Source organism: Chaetura pelagica, unplaced genomic scaffold (assembly GCF_000747805.2).
Source record: "Chaetura pelagica isolate M959 unplaced genomic scaffold, ChaPel_1.0 scaffold472, whole genome shotgun sequence".
Classification (NCBI taxonomy): Eukaryota; Metazoa; Chordata; class Aves; order Apodiformes; family Apodidae; genus Chaetura; species Chaetura pelagica.
Window position 1 is genome coordinate 1,040,130 of NW_009952566.1, and position 20,949 is coordinate 1,061,078.

Sequence of the window (20,949 nt, forward strand, 5' to 3'; positions counted from 1 at the left end):
TGTTTCCAGCGCTCATTGTCCAAAAGGAGGCTGGTTACAAACATAAAAGAGAAGGCTGAGAAAATGAAATGCCTTGTCTTGACACTTCACCTGCCTGTAATCCCATGGAACCAAAACTATAGAAATTTTTAAAAGCCAATGGCCCAAAATGTTATTCATCTTCATTAGAAAGAGGTATCCAACAATTTACAGTAGCAAAACAGAAAAATCACTGTGTCGGCCTAGAGAACTCACAATTTGTTCTTTCAATCTATCATAAAGGACAAAAAACTACAACAAGCAATGGAGATCCTTATGAGACCAGAGATCACTGTCACTGAAGTAATGAGTAAATACTGGTATTTTAAGAGCTCTTGATGGATGAGAGCAAAAAGACTTGATGAATGCTGTTGGCAAGGCAGTTCCCCACAGAGTTGTTTTTTTGCTTTTTTTTTTTAATTGTTTTTTTTTTGTTGGAGGTTTTTGGGTTGAGTATGGGTTTGGTTGTTTTGTTTGGATTGTTTGTTTTGTTGGGGTTTTTTTGTGGTTTTTTTTGTTTGCCTTTTTTATCTGTTTTTTTGTTTTTTTTTTTAAAAACAGTTGGAAGTGAAGTTACTTAACCCCTGAGACAGAGCAATCCTGCCCTCAATATCAGTCTTGAGTACTTCCTGTAGCTATTACTGTCCTTATTTAGGTAACTGTAGAACAATCCAGTGTGAAGAAATTAAGTTATGAAAGCAGTAAAAGTCTAAACCAATCGAAAAAAAATTAGGTTTTAATACAGTTTTTTCATCCCCTTCTCTCAAGTACAACTGGCTTACTAGTGTTCTAGGCAACAGAAGACTGTGTTTTCAACAAAAGATTGATTGAATGAATTATTAATGGAAGAAGAAAAAGATCTACCCAAAGATACCTTAGTTTCGTCTTCCTCTCCTCATGGAATCTATTCACAAATCTATTTGCTTGACTCTGAAGTGCTCCTCTCAAGGACATGCTTTTCCTGCCACAGATCTGCTCAGTATCTAAGATAAAGCCTTCCATCAAGCGAGAAAGAGCAACAAACTCGTTGGAATTCAGCTTCTCCAGGAAGCCATCCTGCATGCAAAGAAAACCATTGTAAGGAGACCTAATACCACAAAAATCCAGAGATAGGAAGAAATAACTAGTCTGCATGTCTGAGGGCTACAAGCATTTTAAGAGGCACATTATTTAACCCTACAGGGGACAGATAAGGCAGATGGCAGTGCAAGCAGCTACCTTGTCATAGGTCAGCACTGTCTGCAGGGAGCTTCAATGAGAGCAAGTCAAAATATTAAAAAAACAAGTAGCAGAAACCCACATTGCCTTGCAATGGCATGATGATGACCTGTTCATGTTTGTGTACTCTGAGCACTAACTTTGAGCATCTGAGGCAGCAGGAACAGTTACTTAATTTCAATTGAGAATGACATCTCAGAACTCTCACTCATTAAAGCAGTAAATTGGGAGTAAATTCTCATTAAGGATGAGACACCACAGCAGTGTGACTCAGGCTCCTTACCTTTGCTCTTGCCATGAGGAACTTGACTGAACGATCATGGCAGACATCAGAGGCGCTATAAAGTAACTCTTGGATACTGTTTGCCAGCCTGACCAGTTCCAGGTCAGTCAGCTTCATGTCATCACTGATCCTACAAATGACAAACAAGTTGGTTAGGCAACAATTTATAAAAAAAATCCCAGTACTTCTGCCACAGGTTGAAGGAGAAAAGAGCTTTGCAGCAACTGTCAAATGCAGACAGTCAGTTAATCATCAAAGTCACTTTCTACAGAGGGGTTCTAGGCTGTTGTCAGTGTCATGTCACTCCCTGCAAGAAGGAAATGCCTAACTGCACGTCCTTTGTTTTAAATCCACATTCTAATTGCTAGTAATGTTCTAAGAGAAAACATGACACAGCCACTACTAATACAATAAATATTAACACTTACTGAGCTAAAATTTACCCAGCTCCTGCAACACTTGAGCATCACAAGTGTATGACAGATAAAACACAGGATTTTTCTTCAAACTGAAGCGTAAGGCCTAAAATAGATATTCTGCACTCCCCACCACCTTAATCTACAGGCTGTCATTCTGTTAGCTCTTTAGACTTCAGACTCTTAAGTTAATGCTTTTTAAAAACCCTTTTGTGATTTGTCTTCTGTTTTGAGGCTAGCCTGTAGCACCACTCTGCCATTCATGCAATTAGCTAAGATAACAGCCTTTTGGTCCAGCATGGCTGCTCAAGGGACCGGCAGCATGAGAGGAGAGAGAAAATCCAGGACACTGCAGAGGGGCAGTTGGGCTAACATTACTATAAGTGTGCAATTTTATTAGCCTGCTCCGAGCAGAGCTGTAAAGAAAACCAGAAGATGGATGAAACAAGTTCATTTTAGAAAAAAGTTATGCAACCAGCCTCAGAAACAACTTTATAGCTTGAGAGCTCTAGGTAGGTTGTATATTTTTAGCAAGCATGTCAAACTGCACCAGACCAATTCAGATCCAACCCTCTTCTCCTTCCCTCTCCTCACCATCACCCTGGACTCCTCTTTATGTTACATTTCTCCTCCAGATATTTGGACATACAGAGAGCTGAATTTGTCTTATGCATGGCGTATTTATTTTAAATCTATCTCCTTCAGCCACCATTGATTTTAGGGGGAAGGTTTATTATCAAAGCTGACAGCTGCTTAAACACACAAGTACAGACACTTGAGCACCCATCAGCTAGAGCAAGCAGGCCACTTGCTACCTCCCATTTTTCAGCAGTGGTATTTCAGTTTTGCTTCATCGAGCTCTGTATCCAGACATGCTGGCTTTTGAAGCGGCTCATGTCCCACACACACTATGCCTGGTTCTTTTAAAAAAGCAGCTCTGACTTCCAGCCATAAATAAGGAATACATAAAACATATTCCAAGAAGGTAACAACTTCAGAAACCGGAGCACTATATGGCAGCACTGCCTATGTTACCAAAGTGTTGAGATGGATTTCTTGAACCACACAACCCAAACAGCTTACAAAACAGCAGGTTTTTCTCTAGAAATTTATCAAGGTGTAGTCTGTGAAGCCAGCTTAAAAAAACATACAGAAAAAAACAGCCACAGGGAATATGAACAGGGAACAGAGATGCTTCTGCCCACTAAAGGTATGACAAACTGTCTTTCATGTAGGCTAGACTTGCATCTCTCCTGCTCTCTACAGAAGAGAATGGATGGAGAAAGAGCCCTTTTCTGTAAGAAATGACATCGTCAGTATCTGTACCCACTACACACAGAGCTGAAAGCAAGACAAATAAACGAAAAAGAGGTGAGCTGGGGACAGTGCAGTCTGATGGCAGCTGTAGGGGAAATGGTGGAGAGCCATTCCACTTCACTTAGCTAGAAAAGCACATTCTTCCAAAGTAATTTTTGTACTGTACCACCAGAAACACCCAACACCTTTTTTCTGACAGGCTGCAAAGCTGAGACAGGCAGCACATTTACTTACACCATCTCTACTCCCCCTGGAGTAACAGAAGAAGAGGTCTGCTCTTTGCTGGAGGAGGAATCGGTAGTGCACTCTGGTTCGGAGACTGAATCACTGCTGCAGGGCTCACTGTTTGGGGAAGTGTTTCTTTGAGAGGTAGTATCAGCTGCTACAGGCGGGAGGTCCCCCTCGCTGAAGGCGTCACTGATGAACATGCCTTCGTGAGTCAGGTAAGCCACTTCCGTGTCCACCAAACTGTCTTTGGTGGAGTTCTTTTGTAAGGTGTCCTCCAGGTCTCTGTTTTTTTGGTTCTTGTCTAGAACCAAGAAAACCACGCTACGGATAGTATTTAACGTTGCCTAGAATCAAATATAACTTTCATTACAAAAAAACCCAAAATCCTGTGCCATGAGCTTGCACTAGAAAGAGATTCTCTTTACCCACAAAATCAAACTAAATCCTGGCTTTGTTTTCTACTGTGCAATTAGCATTCAGAGGCAGATCTGTCTTTAATGGTAACCACTATCAGATGTTTCGCAGAGTGATGAAGGAAACCTCATTTGGAGCAACCTAACACATACAAAAGTTCTGCCCTAATCTCTAGCAGCCTGAAATGGATATAATAATGCAACAATTGGTATTATTTCCTTCCCACTGCTTTCTTTGTTAGCAATAATAATTTTTGTCCTAGGTGCTGATATTCACATATCCTTCTTTGAATCAAAGGTTCAAGCTCTACAAGCAAAAGCAACACCTTAAGACTTCAAATGGAAAATGACTTTGTTCCATCTTACATCTGAACTATATGAAGCTCTTGGTAAATAAATGTCTTACCTTTATTCTCTTGAGGAAGATGGTAAATTTAGAAAAAATATTCTTCAGTAAATCAAACCACTGAGGAAAATTCATCATCCTCATCTGGTCTGCAAGCCTGAAAAAAGAGCAATATTGAGTAAACAGCAAATGCTTACTGGCCATGATGCCTACTAGTATGTAAGTTAAAAAAACAAAACAAACATGCTTTAAATGGAGTCCTAAATGTAAGGAAAACTATGTAGACTTTTATCTGGCAGAACAACAGACATCACCTGAACAAAAGTCATGATCAACAGAACATATGCAAGTGTAAATGGAAGAAGGTATATAACAATAGATCATACAAAAAAAAAAGTGAAAGCCTCACATTTACCATTTAGTTTTTTTTCCAGGGCATAATGCTCTTTCCCCTGGAATATGTATGAGTTAGAACAAGGGAGGGGGCTAATAACATTTTCAGAAATTATATGGGGAAAAAAATTACACAAATATATTCTGCAAGTGTTACAACAGCCATGCTACTAAGCTCATTTTGTTGCAATGCAATGAGACCACTTCTGCTATTAAAGTGCAAGTCAGCTGTTTGTGGCAAAGGGCAGAAATGTCGGTGATAGAACAAAAGTTAAACTCTGTAATACACAGTTAGGACCTAACTGCAGAATAGTAAATATTGCAGAATGGTGACCAGATATCCAATGTTTAAAAACGACCCCATGCCCAGTCTTCTCCCAGTCTGCATATGAATCCCATGCAGATTCTGCCACCCACTTTATCAGCTGGTCTGGTTTTATTATCTTGGGATATCCTTTTCCTGAGGCAAATAAATCACAGCTACAGAAGCTGGCACGGACCTCTGGAGCTGGGACCTCTGGAAGTGTCTTGTCCAAACTCTGTTGAATGCACACCCAACTAGATCAGGTTGCTCTGGGCCCTGTCCAGTCAAGGCTTGACTGTGTCCCAGGACACAGATTCCACAGCATCTCTGGGTCCCTGTTCCAGTGTTTGACTATCCTCATAGGAAACATTTTTTTCATAAGATTCAATTAGTATTTCTCATCTTCCATCTTGTGCCCATTTCCCTCACCCTTCCCCTGCACACCTGAGAGGAGCCTGGCTGTGTCTATGGCTCTGCTATAACCCTCCCATGAGGTCACTGTGGGCAGTTGTCCCCTGAGTTCTCCCCTCCACAGGTTGGAGGGGGACCCAGTTCCCTTGGTTGCCCCTCCTACACTCCACGCTTCAGCCCCGAGCTAACCCTGGGGCCTCTACTGGATCCCAGCATCTTTCTTGTTTCTTGACCCGCTGACTAGGCTAACACAGTGCAGGCTATGGCTGCAAGGACACACTGCTGGTCCATGGCCACCCCAGGTCCTGCCCTGCAAACCTACTCTGAAGCCAGCCAGCTTGTCTCTCCTCTTGCTCCAGAGGTTGCTCCTTCCAAGACACAGGACATGACATTTGCCTTTGCTGGGCTTTGGGATGTTCCCACCAACCCACTTCTTGGGTCTGAAGTTGTCTGATCTCTCTGGGTAGGTCCTATTCTCATTCACATGAGAGGTACTGAAACTACTGACACGTTTTAATACAAAATCCCAGATTATGGCAATAGGGAATGCCTTCAAGTATTTCCAAGTTCTATGCCTATTGTTCATGCTTCATGCAGTTATAGTCACAGAATTTGAGTATTTGTTTTAAAGGTAAGTTTAAGGCAACATTATACTCTGAATGAGAAAGGGAATATGCAATATTCTCATAAAGGGAGACACAAGCAGAGGCTTAAGGTGAAACAGAAGGATAATCCTTACTATCAAGGAAATTCAAGCACAAATTAGAACGGTAAATTTATCTGTGCTAAAAAGCATCCATCTCCTATCCCCACCCACCACCAAAAAAAAATCTGGCTGTATACTTACTTAACAACCACTTCTGTATCTATTTCTTCTATCTGCGATACCGTATTAACCACACACTGTCAAATTTAAAGGGAAAAAACAAAACAAAACAAAATCTTAGCTTCCTTCTAACTGCTGCTGAGTTTCATAACACACAATATCCTCAAGTCAAATAAGGAAAAGTAAAATCATAAATGAAAGATATACTTGTATCATTTAACACCTTGTTTTCTAAAAACAAACAAGCAAATCAAAATAAACACCCAAAACCAACCCCCCAAATATCTATTTGCAGAATACAGATGATCAAAATCTTCCCAACTGTGAAAGCTCTGAGGAGCACACTGGCCCCATCTTAAAAGAACCTGGTTTTCTGAGCATGGCTGCTAAGCACCATTTCAAAAATGTCTCTCCAGTCAGGTACTTAAGAATAGCAGCGATATTCTTCCCCTTTCCAAAGTGACTGACTTGGAAAACGTTGGTTGACTTTTTTTTTCTGCTTTAAATATATGATTTGGGAAATAACTGACACTGGAATGAACACTGCAGGGAAGTGTGGAAGCACACACCTACAGTCCTGTGCTTTAAACTCTTTAGGCAGACCCAGTTTCAACTGCTGTCATAGCAAACATAGTATTTGCTCTCTGGCTGTCTCTTCACCTCCAGGGCACCACCTGCCTCCATCCCTAGATTTCCCCACATCTCCCCGTATTTCTTCATTGTTTTGTTGTGGCCTTTCTTCAAAGGACATTTGCTTGTCAAGCAGTACATATAAAAGTGGTCAGTTTATTCAGGTTTCCAAAACAACTGATTTTCATCCCAAACATACCTATTGTTTTATGCTGATTTGTTCACTCACCTCTTTTCATGTTACTTGTAGGCCCTAGTTACAAATCTACTCCATTTAGACTGAATTAGGGGTTTTCATCCAAATGTCAAACCATAACTTGATCAAGTAAGTCAGTAGCATTCTAACTCATCTTAAGTGAGTATGTACAATCCAAATGGTGACTGATGGCTGCCATCTCAAGCTGTCTACATTTTACCTGTGTTTTGCATAATGGTGGTCAGAACAGAAGCTTCTTAAAACACACACTGCTCTTGAACTAAGTGTGTTCAATGCTTATAAACATCTGCTCTCTCACCTAACTGGCAATAAAGAGATACTAAAGGACTGAGCCAAACGGCCCAGCAGTGCATTTGAACAGGAAACACGTTTGAAATGTGGGAAGGAAACAGTTTACTTCTGTTGGAAAAACTTCTCTAAGAGTTGAAACAATACAAACATTCTACAACCTACACAGAAATACTCTGATCTCGTTTTCCTTATTTAATAGAAACTTACATTAGAAGTCGGTTAAACTTTGCCTATTCCTGAGCAGCGGTGACAACTGAAAAATCACAACATAAAAACAAATATTCCCAGCAGAACGGGAAAAGCACTTAATGATAAAAAATGAGCAGGAAAACAAGGAGTACTACATGCCTACTTTCTGACTAAGCAGGGAATATAAAGGAAAAGTGTGTCCTTGTGACTGACGATACAGGCAAGCAAAAAGCCAATGGAGATGGACAGTCACACAAACAGATTTATCCTGGTCTTATTAATTAATTGTTTGTTTGTTGAAGCCTTATGTGAAGGCCTGGAGCAGCTGCACACAACTGCATATACCTGAGTTTTCCCAGGTTTACTGTTACACAGCATGACTATGAAGTAGTGCTCACACCCAGCCTCCACTGAGCCTTCAGTGAGCAGGGCAATGACCCAGCCCTGCATCCCACCGCCTTCAGACAAGGAAGAGTACAAACAGCCAGGGGCAGGGTGCTTAACCTGATTTAAATTGTACTGGGACAAGTGAGAAAGGGCTTGCATCATAGCCAAGTCCTTACAAGAAGTGGTGGTGCAGTTGCACACATCACCGTCTGTCTCCTAATTCTGCCATGTTATTTACTAGCAATATTGGCCGGTATTATCTACACCCACCCTGGACAACCAGGACAACAGAACAGTGGGGCTGCGATGTGAAGAGGATTTGGGGAGCCAGTCTAGCTAAAAATAAAATCCCTAAAAACCCCACCAAAACATAACTTCCAACATTTTCAAAACTGGGTTCCCAGCCTGGTTCACAACACAGCTATGACACACTACAAAGACAGGAGAGACTCTTCATCTGATGGCAAACCACCACCTGCCTATCTCCCACCCTTAGAGATACACATCAGAGGTGGCCTGTAACACATCAGAGCAGGACCCTTGAAATAATCACATATCTTTACGGCAGAAAAACACCCCTTACACAATATTCTCTACATATGAACCCAAACAACCAAGATAAATAAAATGAAAAGTACCACACATGAGCAAATTTCAGTCTGTTTTTGTTTGTAAACAAAAGCCATCTCATCCTTGTCCAAAATATTCCATGCATTTTCCCCTAAAGAAGGAATCTGAACTTTGTTGGTTTTTATCTACAAAAATTTTCAGTTTGAAAAGACAGATGCACTACCCCAAACGTCAAACAACCACAGCAATATGGAAAAGGATTAATTTTAAATTTATTTTGAGCCAAGTACTGCTTCATTACTTCACCTTGCTCTCTCAGAAATGGTCAAGGATGCCTTCCAGCCTTTTATCATGCACCTGTATTAGGACCATGCTAACATTCAGGCAAGTAACAATTTCTTGTAGCATTTGCTGGAAATTTGTTTCAGTTGGGAAGACTTTTTTATCCTCTTGTATTTATTTATCACAATAATGTTTTTGATTGTTAGGGAGGGCTGGGGGTTTCTTGGTGTATGTTGTTTGGGTTTCTTAAAATTTGAGACAGTATTATGACTACTACACTATTTGGATAAGCCATGTGTTAAGAAAAAATCTAAACTAAAACCAGAGGGTTCAGAACAATAGCAGTTACATAGAGAAAGCTGTGATCTGCTGTACTTGTGCTACCTACTCTTTTCAGAAGGTCTTGTCTGCAAAAAGACCTCTGTGCTTCAGGAAGTCTTCAGTGTCTGCAAGCCCAGCTGCCCTAAATGAGAGACCATTACCTACCAAAAAATTTAATCAGAGCTGTTCTTAAGTACTTAGAAAATAAACTGTAAGGGGTTCAGACAACCTTGTCATACATGTTAGAAGTGTTTAGCTTACCTGTTTTATTATGTTCTTTGCAGTAATTATCATTTCATCTCCATATATTTCATAAAAGTTTAGCTTTCTTTGTTTTAAAAGTCCAAATACTAGGGATACAAGTCTCTCCTATCAAGAAGAAAAAAGAAAATAAAAAACCCCACACTAAAAATACCAAGACAAGGATGAGAAATCATTTTAAGAAATTGCACAGCAGTAAGAAAGCTCACGTATCAAACACACGGTGAACAGTTCAGTTTAGATCAGTCCATTGCCTTGAGACTAATGCCACAATTTAACCACACAAACTTCCCTGTGGCAATACCAGCTAATGGAGTCTGTTCCTCCCAGCCCCTTTCATGGCTGTTCCTCAGTTGTTCTCATCCACTTGTGCTTAAAAACACAGATATTTCTAAAGATTTCCTTACCCTGAGCAAGAATGCCCCTAAATACAATTGCACCAGCACAAGTGAGAGGCGGAAGAAATTACAGGGCAGAAATGGGAATATTTAAGTGCTATTGCCATTCACTGTATTTCAGGAAACCCATGGATGAAACAAGATTAAACAGTTAATAGGCTCTAGCAATGACTGAAGAATAGCACAGAAAAAATCCAGAAAATCTTTTCCTTGCTATAAAGCCATCACAATAGCTTAATTTTCAGATGTTTATGATCTTCAGGTGCACAGATATATATAAAAACATACATATATTCCTCTGAAGATCACACACACTGCAAATGAAGTATGTATTCAGGGCAAACATATGCTTGATACAAGCACCCATAAATGCATAGGGAGACAGAATGAGAACAACATCCAACTATCAGCTTTCACTGAAAATCTGAAATTTTACAGACAAGCAGATACTGAGTCCATGTTCTTTTCCACTTACATGTTAAGGTTCATGAAATGAACTTATTATACATTTAATCAAAGAGAACAGATTATTTTGAAAAAATAAAGTAGGACAGGATTACAGTTCGTGAGCTTAGTTACAATTATTTCATTTTATCAAGCACAAAAAAATTTAAAAGGGGGGGTAGAATGAGGTTTGGATGAGAAAAAAATATTGGTATAAAATTATAATGTTGCTACTAGGGACCTGAGTGAATTAGTTGATGCTAATTAAGTATGTTAAAGATGCAAACATATTAATCAGACAGTTTAGTGAAATAACAGACATACCTCTTCTAGAATCTGGCAATCATCTTCTAGGGGTCTATTTAAATCATTGCGAGCATAAGTTGAAAACTCTGCAATCATCATTTTATCTATTAGCTTTTCCAGTTCACAAAGCTGTGAGCCAAGATGCCTAAGAAAAACAGCCATTGAGATATGAGCTAAATAATCAACCCAAAAATGAATCATTAGATTACATTTGAAGAAAATAACCACCCAGCAGGTAATTTCCATGCAATCAACACTGGCTTAATGAGGATGACATCTTTCACTTCTTTCAGCATTTTTCAGAGGCAGCATCACCTTGCAGGAAAACATATGGACTTGAATATTGACGAGGATAAAACTGCATGTAGGGCTTTCGTTTTTTTAAGTTGCCAAGTACCTCTCTTCCCAATGAAGTGCACCAGCACCAAGATTACTCAGTGCTTTTAAGTATATAGGTGTTAAAAAGAAGGAATACTTATTTTGCTTGTTCAGTTCCTCAGCTCATTAACCCACAAGTTCTTCCACTTCAAACATTTGAGCTTTTGATGTGTACACAGATTTAATTCACATGACTGAGATACAGTAATAGCTTTACATTACAGGATAGCTTTCAGGAACACAGAAAAGTTTTCAAATTTGCCATTTTTATGCTACTCTAAATTATGCATGGGATATTTTTCCATGTGTTGCTGATTTTAAACCACATTTTGTAGACTGTTGTAATAGAGAACCGGAGAACTTTTAATGTCAGAAATGTTGACCAGTCTTGGTAAGTTGTATAGCTTAACAAACTTTTAGCAGAGTAAAATTAAAAGTGAGAATTTCAGAAATGCCAAACTCTCCAGGTCTTCCAACTTCTACCAACAACTGAAAGAATCAAGAACCTATAAAAATCAGCCTTTTTAAAAATTATTATTTAAAGGAAAAAGATATTTTGCCATTGAGAATTAATAGGAGCTGTGATATTTTAGATAAACCTGGATGGGGAGGATGAACCTGCATAGCTCACAGGCTTTAATTCAGTGCTGGTGTAGCTGGACCATTAGCTTGCATGGAGTGGCAGCAACATCTTAGCACTCCCTGGCAGGAGCACTGCTGTGCTACTGCAAAGCCCACAGGATCCAGCCTCACAGCCCACGTAGGGCAAAGTCAGTATCAGGGTGTGAGGAAACACAATGCCACAATAGCTCTTCTGGTGGCCAGAGCTGAGCTGAACTCAATGAATCTTTCTAGGTCCACGTTAAAACAGATTTTTTTTTCAATTTTAAGATGACCAGGGATGCGCCTGCTTTTGAAATTGCTGGCAAAGAATTGGCTGGAATGGACACAGTTGACACATTTCACATCTCTAATTTAAGCAAAAATGGCCTCTAGAAAATCCAAGCCAGCTGCATCATGGAAATTTCAAAACAAACCCACAAGAAAAAAAATAAAGATTATTCTAGTAATGACAAATTGCAAAACTTACTGAAGGACTAATACCCACAATACAAAGGCTCTTACTTAGATAAGTACAAGGATGATCTCCAGTACATTATTTCTGTAACTGTGCTTACCTATGTTGAAACACAATATAACCAGCCCTCTCCAACCTCAGATATTGAAATGTCCAACAAGAATTCCCAGCTCTTGCTGCTGCCACTTTGCCTGAGATGTTCCAGCCCCTAACAACAAAAATAACTGCTCTACCCTAAAGTATGCAGGAATAAGTCAAACCTTAATTTGTACTCCAGCAAAACACTTTGACAATGACCTCTTCAGCAGTGCCAGTCACACAACAGGTCCCTTCTATGTCTGAATTCTACAATTCTCTTATGTAAAAGTATGGGAGCAGGGTAAAATTTATTTTTATGAACTATTTGATGAGAACTATTTTACCAATCATCTGTGGCTTGCCAGCACACCTGTGCAAAAAAAAAAAATCACCAGATCTCCACCACCCCAACAAGGACTGTGAAAACAATGTCAGTAGAGATTTGTAACTTAGTTAACACATGGGGCTGTATTGTAAAATTAAAAAGATTAACTTGAAAAGGTTAAAGAGCTCCAAAACTTTAATTCCATCCTATAGCAGTTGCAAGCAACAATCACAGTTATGACTGATACATATAATCACTAGGGTTATTAACCTATATGAAAGACACTCACTTAATACTTCACAGCACCACTACTGCTTTCATTTTTTGCTGTAACTGGAATGAAATTACATCTTTTTCTACATATAGAATGAAAAGAGGAGAATAATTTTTATATATGGATGATCTGAAGAGTTTTCTTACTGCTTTACATTGAATGATTCTGTGACATGACTTAATTTAAAGCTGTCTGTCCAAAAGCAGATTCCACAAGCTGCCCTCTAGAGCACTAAGCAACAACTGCTTTGTTTGGGTTTTTTTGTTCTCGTTTGGTTTGTTTTTTGATTTTTTAAAATACACAAATTATTTAGGGGAGGAAAAAAGAGATACTAGTTAATTAAAGAAATTAGATACTGATTCAGAAGGTAATATCTTCTTAAAATAAATCAGCTTTTTAACTCACTTGACAATCAGAACAAAGCAAGAACAACTATTCACTATTTCTTGGAAAAAGCTGAAGTATTTGTGTATGGTATCGATTTAGATTCTTTTTTATTTTAAATAATTTTTAAAATGCAACATTCTACTGTGAAATTTTATCAAGGTCTCCATCTTTCCACTGCACAGTATTTCTCCAAACATGTTATACTAACAACTGTGTTGGGCTTCTCAACTGCACTCTGGTGGGGGTGATGACTTAGGTTGCATTTAACTCACCCTTCTGAACCTTCAATATGCAAAGTAGAGGGGATGTTTCCCACTTCCATTGCTATTTTTAGTTCTACCAAACCAACCAACCAAGCATTATTCACAGAAATCACTTTTAACAGATAAGAGGAACAAGTACCTGCAAGTATGTTTCACATCTGAGTGCAATTTTAAAATAATGGCACATTCTTAGGACTTCACATATACTTCACAATGACAACAGAACTGCACTCTCTGCTAATGTAGCTTAGAGGTTACTTGATTGCAAAACACAACTAATTCTGATTGATGTTGTCACAGGGTTGTGTGAGCACACTCACTATCATCAAGGTAAATGCAAATGTGACTCTGTCAAGGGCTGGGCACCATAAATCATGCGGCTGAGAGCAGGAACAGTAAAGTGGAAAGAAACTGCACTAAGGTGTCTGAAGGTGGACCATCTGAGCTAAAAGAGAAAGACTAACAGGTTCTAACAACTTTACTCCCAAGAGCTTATTAAGTCTTTAAAAAGTATTTTTAAAATGTAATTTTAAAATACTACTTTTCTGAGATCTTTTCTATATAAAGTTTTACTCGTTTTCCAAACCAGCTAGAAGGGGTGTTAGAAGTTCATCTGAACAGGCAAGAGTAGCAAGCACATGAAGTTCTGAACATTCATGTTAGTTATTAAACAGCAGCCATATTTTTATTACGCAAGCTGGAAACAACCAGGTTGCAGGTACCATGTAATGCCTAAACAAAACAAAACACCAACCCAGCAACAACTTCGTTTTGTAAGTCTACAGCTCCTTAACGGGCTGATACAAGTCTCAGAGCACTCTGTCAGCATCATACCACAGCAGCAGCTTTGCATGTGACACTTTTATACTGTATATGATTGTTACGATAGCTTGTTTTACCTAAAAGGATTCTACTGTAGTTTTACTCTTGTGTACCACAGAGGACCTTGCCAAGTGCAGCAGCATCTCCCAAGTGGAGTTCCAAGCATCTACTGTTAATAGAAGCAGCCAGCACAGGACCTTGAACACACTATTTCCCATCACTGTAGTAAACATGGGTGAAAACACAGTAGCAATAACACCTTGGGGAGCATCTTCCTGCTGTTGCTTCCTAACTTCAGTAGAACACAGAAAATTATTTATCTGAAAGCGTAAGAGGAAGCATCTCCTGGCCACTGTAAATGCAGCTCTTCACAGGAACAGTCATGGCTGAACACATCAGATCACATTTTGAGTCATTGTTTGACAGTGTTACACTGGCTTTTGCTTGCAAAGCTTCTTCCAGTGCATGTTCCTGTAATACCACACGCCTAGGTCAGTGACTAAAGACAGTGGCCCAGCAAGGAATGCATAGCAAGAACTGTATCACTGGGGTGCTGCATGCATGAGGATTGCAGACCAGCACTTGGAGACTGTCTCTCAGCTGTGGGCTACAAGTCCTGCAAGATGAAGGTTCAGCCACTACTTGGCTCTCATCTCTGCATCCCTAAACCACCTGCAGACAAGACTGAAGTACAAAGCATCAGATGTTCATTGCCCAGCCCCTAAAAAAAAAATATTAAAAAAAGTAAAAAAAAATTGTCTCTGGCACATGCATTAGACACATGGCTGATGACACACTGACATTTTGTACCACATCCTCCAAGAATGAACAAAGGTACACCAAAGCCCTTTCGCCCATATAATATGTTCAACACATTCTAGCTGTTCTTGCATTTTATTATTTTCCTAGATGGTTACCTACCGGAAACTGTGAATGCCTTGAAGCTCTTGCTGTAACACCTCCTGTGTTGTTGCTATTAAGTCCAAAGCTCCAACAAACTCAGAAGTAGAGAGCAGCAACTGTACTGTGGGCTGTGTTTGGTGTACAGTAGCCATTAACTTCAGTTTATTGTATGCTTTTATACAGTTATTTCTGGTGAGTGACAGTCTTAGAACTCGAAGCGATCCTTCACACATTACTTTATCAATTTGGGAAATTTTCTCTCTTAGTAATTTTACAGCCTGGGAGGTTTTCCTGAGGTAGTCCTGCAACTCGTGCTGAGAGGTCATGGCATGGAAAAATGCTTCTGAGCGCAGAGAAATCTGATGAGCAATATTGACTTCCACAATGTCCAGATAATGGCTCAGCTAGAAGGAGGATGGAGGAGAAGAAGTGAACAGTATTGTTACGACCTGGTAAGTTTATCATCACGTAAATTTACTATCAGGGTATTTGTTTTATTGTTTCATGAAGAAATTTTACTAATAAAAACTAAACCCCTTTGTCAGATTAGCAAGCAAATAACTACCCCTTCTGATTTGATAGTTGTTTTTAAATGAGTTAAAAATAATTTTGGGAAGGCTGACTTGATGCCTCTCCAGCTTGAGAACTACAAGGTAGAAAAGCAGTAATTTCCAAATATCCAAGCTTTTGTATCACATAGTTGCATACTGGCACCATTACAGTATGGCCATTAACTAGGAGACAGCTCTGGATACTGGCTTGCAAATAAGAACAGCATCCACATGCACATATGCTAGAGCACTGAAGTTGCTAAAGATGTAGCCCAACTATACTTGAAGACATGGCTTCAGAGTGGCTCTGTTCATTTAGAAGGCTGTAGCACCTCCTTTGTAGAAAAATCCTCGGATTTCTAGCTGCAGATGTTTTTTTGCCAGCCAGCTGGAGCTCCTATTAAATGTATTTCATGTGTGCTGGCACTGTGAGATTCCCAGAGACAGAGCATGCCTACATGTTTAGAACCTGAAATGTAAATTCTTTATGTCAAACAGCTACCAGACCACGGGGTTGGCCTGATTGAGCCGTAAAAGCTCTGTTCTGGCTTATGCTGAATATGCAAACTCAAAGGACCGAGGCATTAGGATGCTCATCTGAATGCTAATACTAAGATGACCTGGTTTCTAAGAGGTACCAAGCACTCAAACCTCATGCTGAATTTCAAAAGGCCCATCCTGAGATGGAAAGAAAATCAGCTGGAGAATATTTCCTTCCTATAGTTATTTTCACTCTGCATGTATGTAACACCAGGGATTTATATGATAGGCAAACCCATCTTTTTTGTAATCTGTTTTATGAAAAACATCCTCCAAACAGCTATAACACACTTAAACCACAGAAAAAATATGAGACAGGCTGTGACACAGGGATCAGAGAAAGGGTTTTTATGATAATTTATTTATGTGATTGTACCAACCAGATGCCCCAGGTTCCTTCACTGTGCTAAGCCAGGTAGAACAAACAGAACAAAATGATAGTACCTGCCTCAGAGAGCTTACAGTTCCGATGTAGGGTAAGACATGGAAGGAGGTAACAAGGAAAAAAAAATGTCAGGGGAAACTGTTCAAGTAGATCAGCAGCAGTCCAAAAGCACTAATAGCCTAGGTATGTGTGCTTAAGGCAGATTTTTCTAAATCCTGTTGAAAAATAGTTCCTGGAGTGAAGGATAATTATGGCAGCAGGGTGACTATTTACATGTGGTAACTGTAAACCTCATGCAGTTCAGAGCCTTCAAAAAGTAAAACAAAACTGGAGTGCATTTCATTTCAGTAACATGAAGCAGTGAAATAATTTATCAGTCGTGTGGCTCAGAAGGCAAAAGAAGTATCTTATTCTCCCTAGGTGTTTGCATCAACTGTCCAAAGAAGTAGAGCTCACAGCTATCCAAAGCCTTATTTTCACTCCAACACACTGGAGAGGCCTCCGTGTCTCCTTCACTCACAGTCCATCTCGAGTGTCCATCCTGCTGCTGCCAGGCTCACTTTGCAAGTTTATAGCATGTGCCAGACACTGTGTTTTCATCTTCAGACATCAACTGCCACAAGAAACACCAAAGAAATATTCCTCCAACTTCAGGTGTTGAGGACAACCCAACCAAGTTAGCCTCCAGCACAGCCTGTCTCTTCCTCCTGATCTGGAGGGAGAGCAGGAAGACTAACTCCCGGAAATTTGAAAACATCTTCCAGAAGATCTCATGTTACTTTTTCTTAAGGGATTTCACTATTTTTTTGGTTTTTGCTTCCCCCAGCCTCCAGATGCTTCAGTAGGTTAAACAGCAAGAAAAATGCAAGTTAAAAAACAGACTCTAAAATTATGTAGAATTTCTATAAACATTTGTTGTTATTTGTACCATAAAAATTATTTATTATAGGATTTTCTAACAAAACAAGAAAAAAGGTCAAGTAAATATTTCTTTCCAATATGAAAGAACCATTCTGTTTTCATGCTCTCCAATGCACTCAGGTCCTTTGTGAAATGCAAAAATGGATTGGTGCAGATGACATGACAATAAAAGAGGAAGTTCCTAAAAAACAACAGCTAAGGATTTAGTATTTCTTTTAGAACAGAAACCACAGTGCTTTGCATATGGACTTTTCCTAAGATATGAGAAAGCAACAGTTTCAAACAGTGTGCAACCTCTAGCCTTCCCTTCTCATGGAATTGTTCTTCCTCGCTAACAAACAGCTCCATATTTTGGAAGTTCTCAATATATACCTGCTTCACTAAGTTTCAGTGGTCATGAAGAGCCAATTATTATGCCATATACAGGTCTTTTTTTTTTTTCTCCCCAGATTTGACAGATACACTTATTTGGGAGGGGAAAAAAGTTCTCTTCCAGTAAAATGCTTCTTGCATTGTTTACTAACAATTTGCAGCCTGATGTACAATCAAGGGATAAGAAAGTCTAAACAAACAGTACAGAACAGCAACAATGGAGTTTCTCTGCAGTAACAGCTGTGATGAATAGAGACATCTTGTATCAAAGTTGTACCTTTTCTTGAAGTAACTTGGAGGAAGCTGCATCACGATTTCCTTTTCCACCAGCAGTACTAAAATGAGACCATGGTAAAACAGCATTAAATGTTAAGGAATCTTCCAAGGCGAAATCTGGTTTCATAAAAATCTGAAACAGAAAAACAAAATAAATAAATGCACCTCTCTCACAGTTACTATTCCTCCCCCAGTTTAACAAACCTCCTGTCTCACAAAACTAACAGGGACTGTATTTGCTGATTTTTCAAAAAACAAATTTTCATTTATCCAGGCAAACAAATTCATTGCAGACCTTATAACCAATTTGATTTATATCTCAAAAGCTTGTGTGATCTGACAAAGTCTTATCTTCCTGAAAGTGGAAGCTGCAGCTCCCAAGATGGTCTAATCCTGAATATGAAAACACATGCACCATTCAAATGCAGGTGGGTCCTCTGAAGGATCACAGCAAATGTTCTTCAACAGCAGGGGCAACCTAATGCTGACATGCTCATTTCTGAGGCCGTAGCTTCTACCAGGCTGAGGATCCAGCCAGGTGTCAGAGTGCAAGGGTTGCCTGGAAAGCAACTGAGTCTCAAGCAAATCTCTTTTAGCACACTGCAGCAAGTATGCTGACCACAGAAAGAGACAGTAACATGTCACATTAACTCTACACATCTCAGAGAACTATTGATCTAAAATTCTCTCTGATAATGTTATTTAATTGACAAGACTGGTTTAAACCTTGAGCTTCGAGGTAGACAATAGTACCTTTTTGCCTGTATTTATGAAGTGTAATTTTAAAAGGTTCAACATAGACAACAGCATTACACCACACTCAAAACATTCTTGTTTCCTGGACTTGAAACACTGAAGTGACAGCTATTCAAGTAACATCCTACAGGACTGGCAGAGAGATGCTGACGCGTATTAACTCTCTCACTTCTTAATGTACCTAGAAAAAAATTATTCAGACTGAAATGGAATCTGGAGTAGTGTATTTTGTTAACCTGTCACAGTCAACCCCTATCATATATGCTGAAAGCATATATGCAAGAGAGCTTTGCTCAAGGATTCAAGGAGTTTTGCCTAATGCTAAATTGTACACCATGCAATATTCAAGGTTTTGTCAAACTCTTCAGTTTCCCTTTCTTCTTGGAACACAGAGGTGGTAGTTTTGCCCAGCTCTGAGGTTTTAACTATGAAAGATAACAAAAATTGTGTTTGTATTCTACTTTAAGTAAGAGAAAAATCAAGACCATGAGAAACAATAACAAAAAAACCCCAAACAAACAAAAAGAGCAGATTGTTCTTAAGTCTTTTTAAATTCTGCACACTGCAGATACTCTTGAGAATCTGCTCAAGTAATCATCTTGGACTGAATTCCTATAAAGAATAGTGTACATTCATATATTCACAAATACACGTGAGAAATCCTTATAAAAGGTTGGAGTGCCCAGGAACCATACCTTAGGTACTTGTTCCAGATCTGTCCTGGATTTATCTAAAATTAAACAAAATACAAATAGTCATTTATGAGCAAACAATGGAAAATAATTACCTTGAACACTATGAAACTCCATGAGGAAGTTTTAAAGACAACAATGCCAGATTCCTCACAGAGGGAGAACAGGGAACACTGGTTATAAATTAAAACAGAAGGTTCTGACTGAACACGAGGAAAACCTTTTTCACCATGAGGACAACCAAGCATTGGAGCAAGCTGTCCAGAGAGGCTGGATACTCTCCATCCTTGGAGGTTTTCAAAGCCCATCTGGATAGAGCCCCCAGCAACTTGGCATAACCTCACAGCTGAACTGGCTTTGAGACAGCAGTTGCAGTAAAGACCTTCATAAATCACTTCCAACCAGAAATATTCCAATTCTTTGAAACACTTTGTTGTCCTATGTAGTTCAGGTCTCATGCTCAGGGTATAAAAAGATGTTCACACTTGGCTACTTTGACAGCAAATGTGATCTGCTCAGCACTTCACATTCCTTAATGCAGTGTTCAATCACCTGGCAAGGGCCAGTTAAAGGTCCCCTCTAACATCACAGCAATTTTAATGCTCTAAATTGAAACTGTCTGTGTGTGTGTGTATAGATATATATATATATATAAAACACTTCTGCACAGCACTTAGAGGATGGATGCACAAGAGCTGGCAAGAAGGATGAATAAGGGCTCAGAGTAAGTTCCAAAACACACTGAGCAAGCAGCATGGAAGTAGGAAGTAAGCTGACCTGACAATTGCAGAGGGTGAAAGAGTTGGGCTGGGAAAAGAAAACATCTTTCTACCCCAGCAAAACTTGAAGATTAGAGGTTCAGCCAAAATCACCTTTTCCCACCCTACTCATTAACTTAGTGTGCGTTATGAAAAGGGGCACAGAGGAGGCCAAAAAGGGTGAGGAATTTAAAAGCAACAAGCCCATAGTTCAGCTGGATGGTTTACTCATCCCTGACAAACACTGTGAAGTGCTACAACAGCACTTTATCTCCCACATTTCTCTCATGTGTTTGGTTCTTGTTTGATTTGTTTCTTACTTCATTTGTACTGAAATACAGAAGGCAACCTAGGAATCATCCTGCTGCCCTGACACTTCAGAAATACCAACTCTTATGGAAGTAAAAGGCCAAGTCTTGTGGTCTGGAGTTAAAGGAAGACAGACAATGCTAACAAACAAAATTATATAAAACAGTTTCAGTTTACCAAATGATTCTTCTATTAGGAATCGTCCATCTACCTGAGAAGCTCCCAGTTACTTTGGTGACACAGCAATTTTCTCTTTTTAGAAACAAAAGCTTATTTCAAAAAGGATTAAGCCAAGCCTGAAGAAGGAACTTTTATTTTGCATTATGAGCCACAAACAGACTTATTCAGGAACAGCTATTCCAAAATAACACCAATCACAGAGAAACCCTACAGAAGGAAAATCCTTTGCAGG

The 20,949-nt window shown here is 39.3% G+C and overlaps 1 protein-coding gene across 2 annotated transcripts in view; it reads right to left on the reverse strand.

Annotated features, from left to right (window-relative positions):
• VPS54 (vacuolar protein sorting 54 homolog (S. cerevisiae)) overlaps positions 1 to 20,949 on the reverse strand; it is a 42,694-nt gene that overhangs the window by 16,832 nt on the left and 4,913 nt on the right. For both annotated transcript variants that reach the window (XM_009993437.1, XM_009993438.1), the window contains exons 4-14: positions 19,474 to 19,508; positions 18,024 to 18,155; positions 14,996 to 15,381; positions 10,488 to 10,614; positions 9,322 to 9,429; positions 6,195 to 6,250; positions 4,300 to 4,396; positions 3,487 to 3,824; positions 1,520 to 1,649; positions 893 to 1,074; positions 3 to 30 (exon numbers count right to left, since the gene is read on the reverse strand). In XM_009993437.1, coding sequence (XP_009991739.1) covers positions 3 to 30; positions 893 to 1,074; positions 1,520 to 1,649; positions 3,487 to 3,824; positions 4,300 to 4,396; positions 6,195 to 6,250; positions 9,322 to 9,429; positions 10,488 to 10,614; positions 14,996 to 15,381; positions 18,024 to 18,155; positions 19,474 to 19,508 — 1,619 coding nt within the window. The remainder of the gene's footprint in view (positions 1 to 2; positions 31 to 892; positions 1,075 to 1,519; positions 1,650 to 3,486; positions 3,825 to 4,299; positions 4,397 to 6,194; positions 6,251 to 9,321; positions 9,430 to 10,487; positions 10,615 to 14,995; positions 15,382 to 18,023; positions 18,156 to 19,473; positions 19,509 to 20,949) is intronic.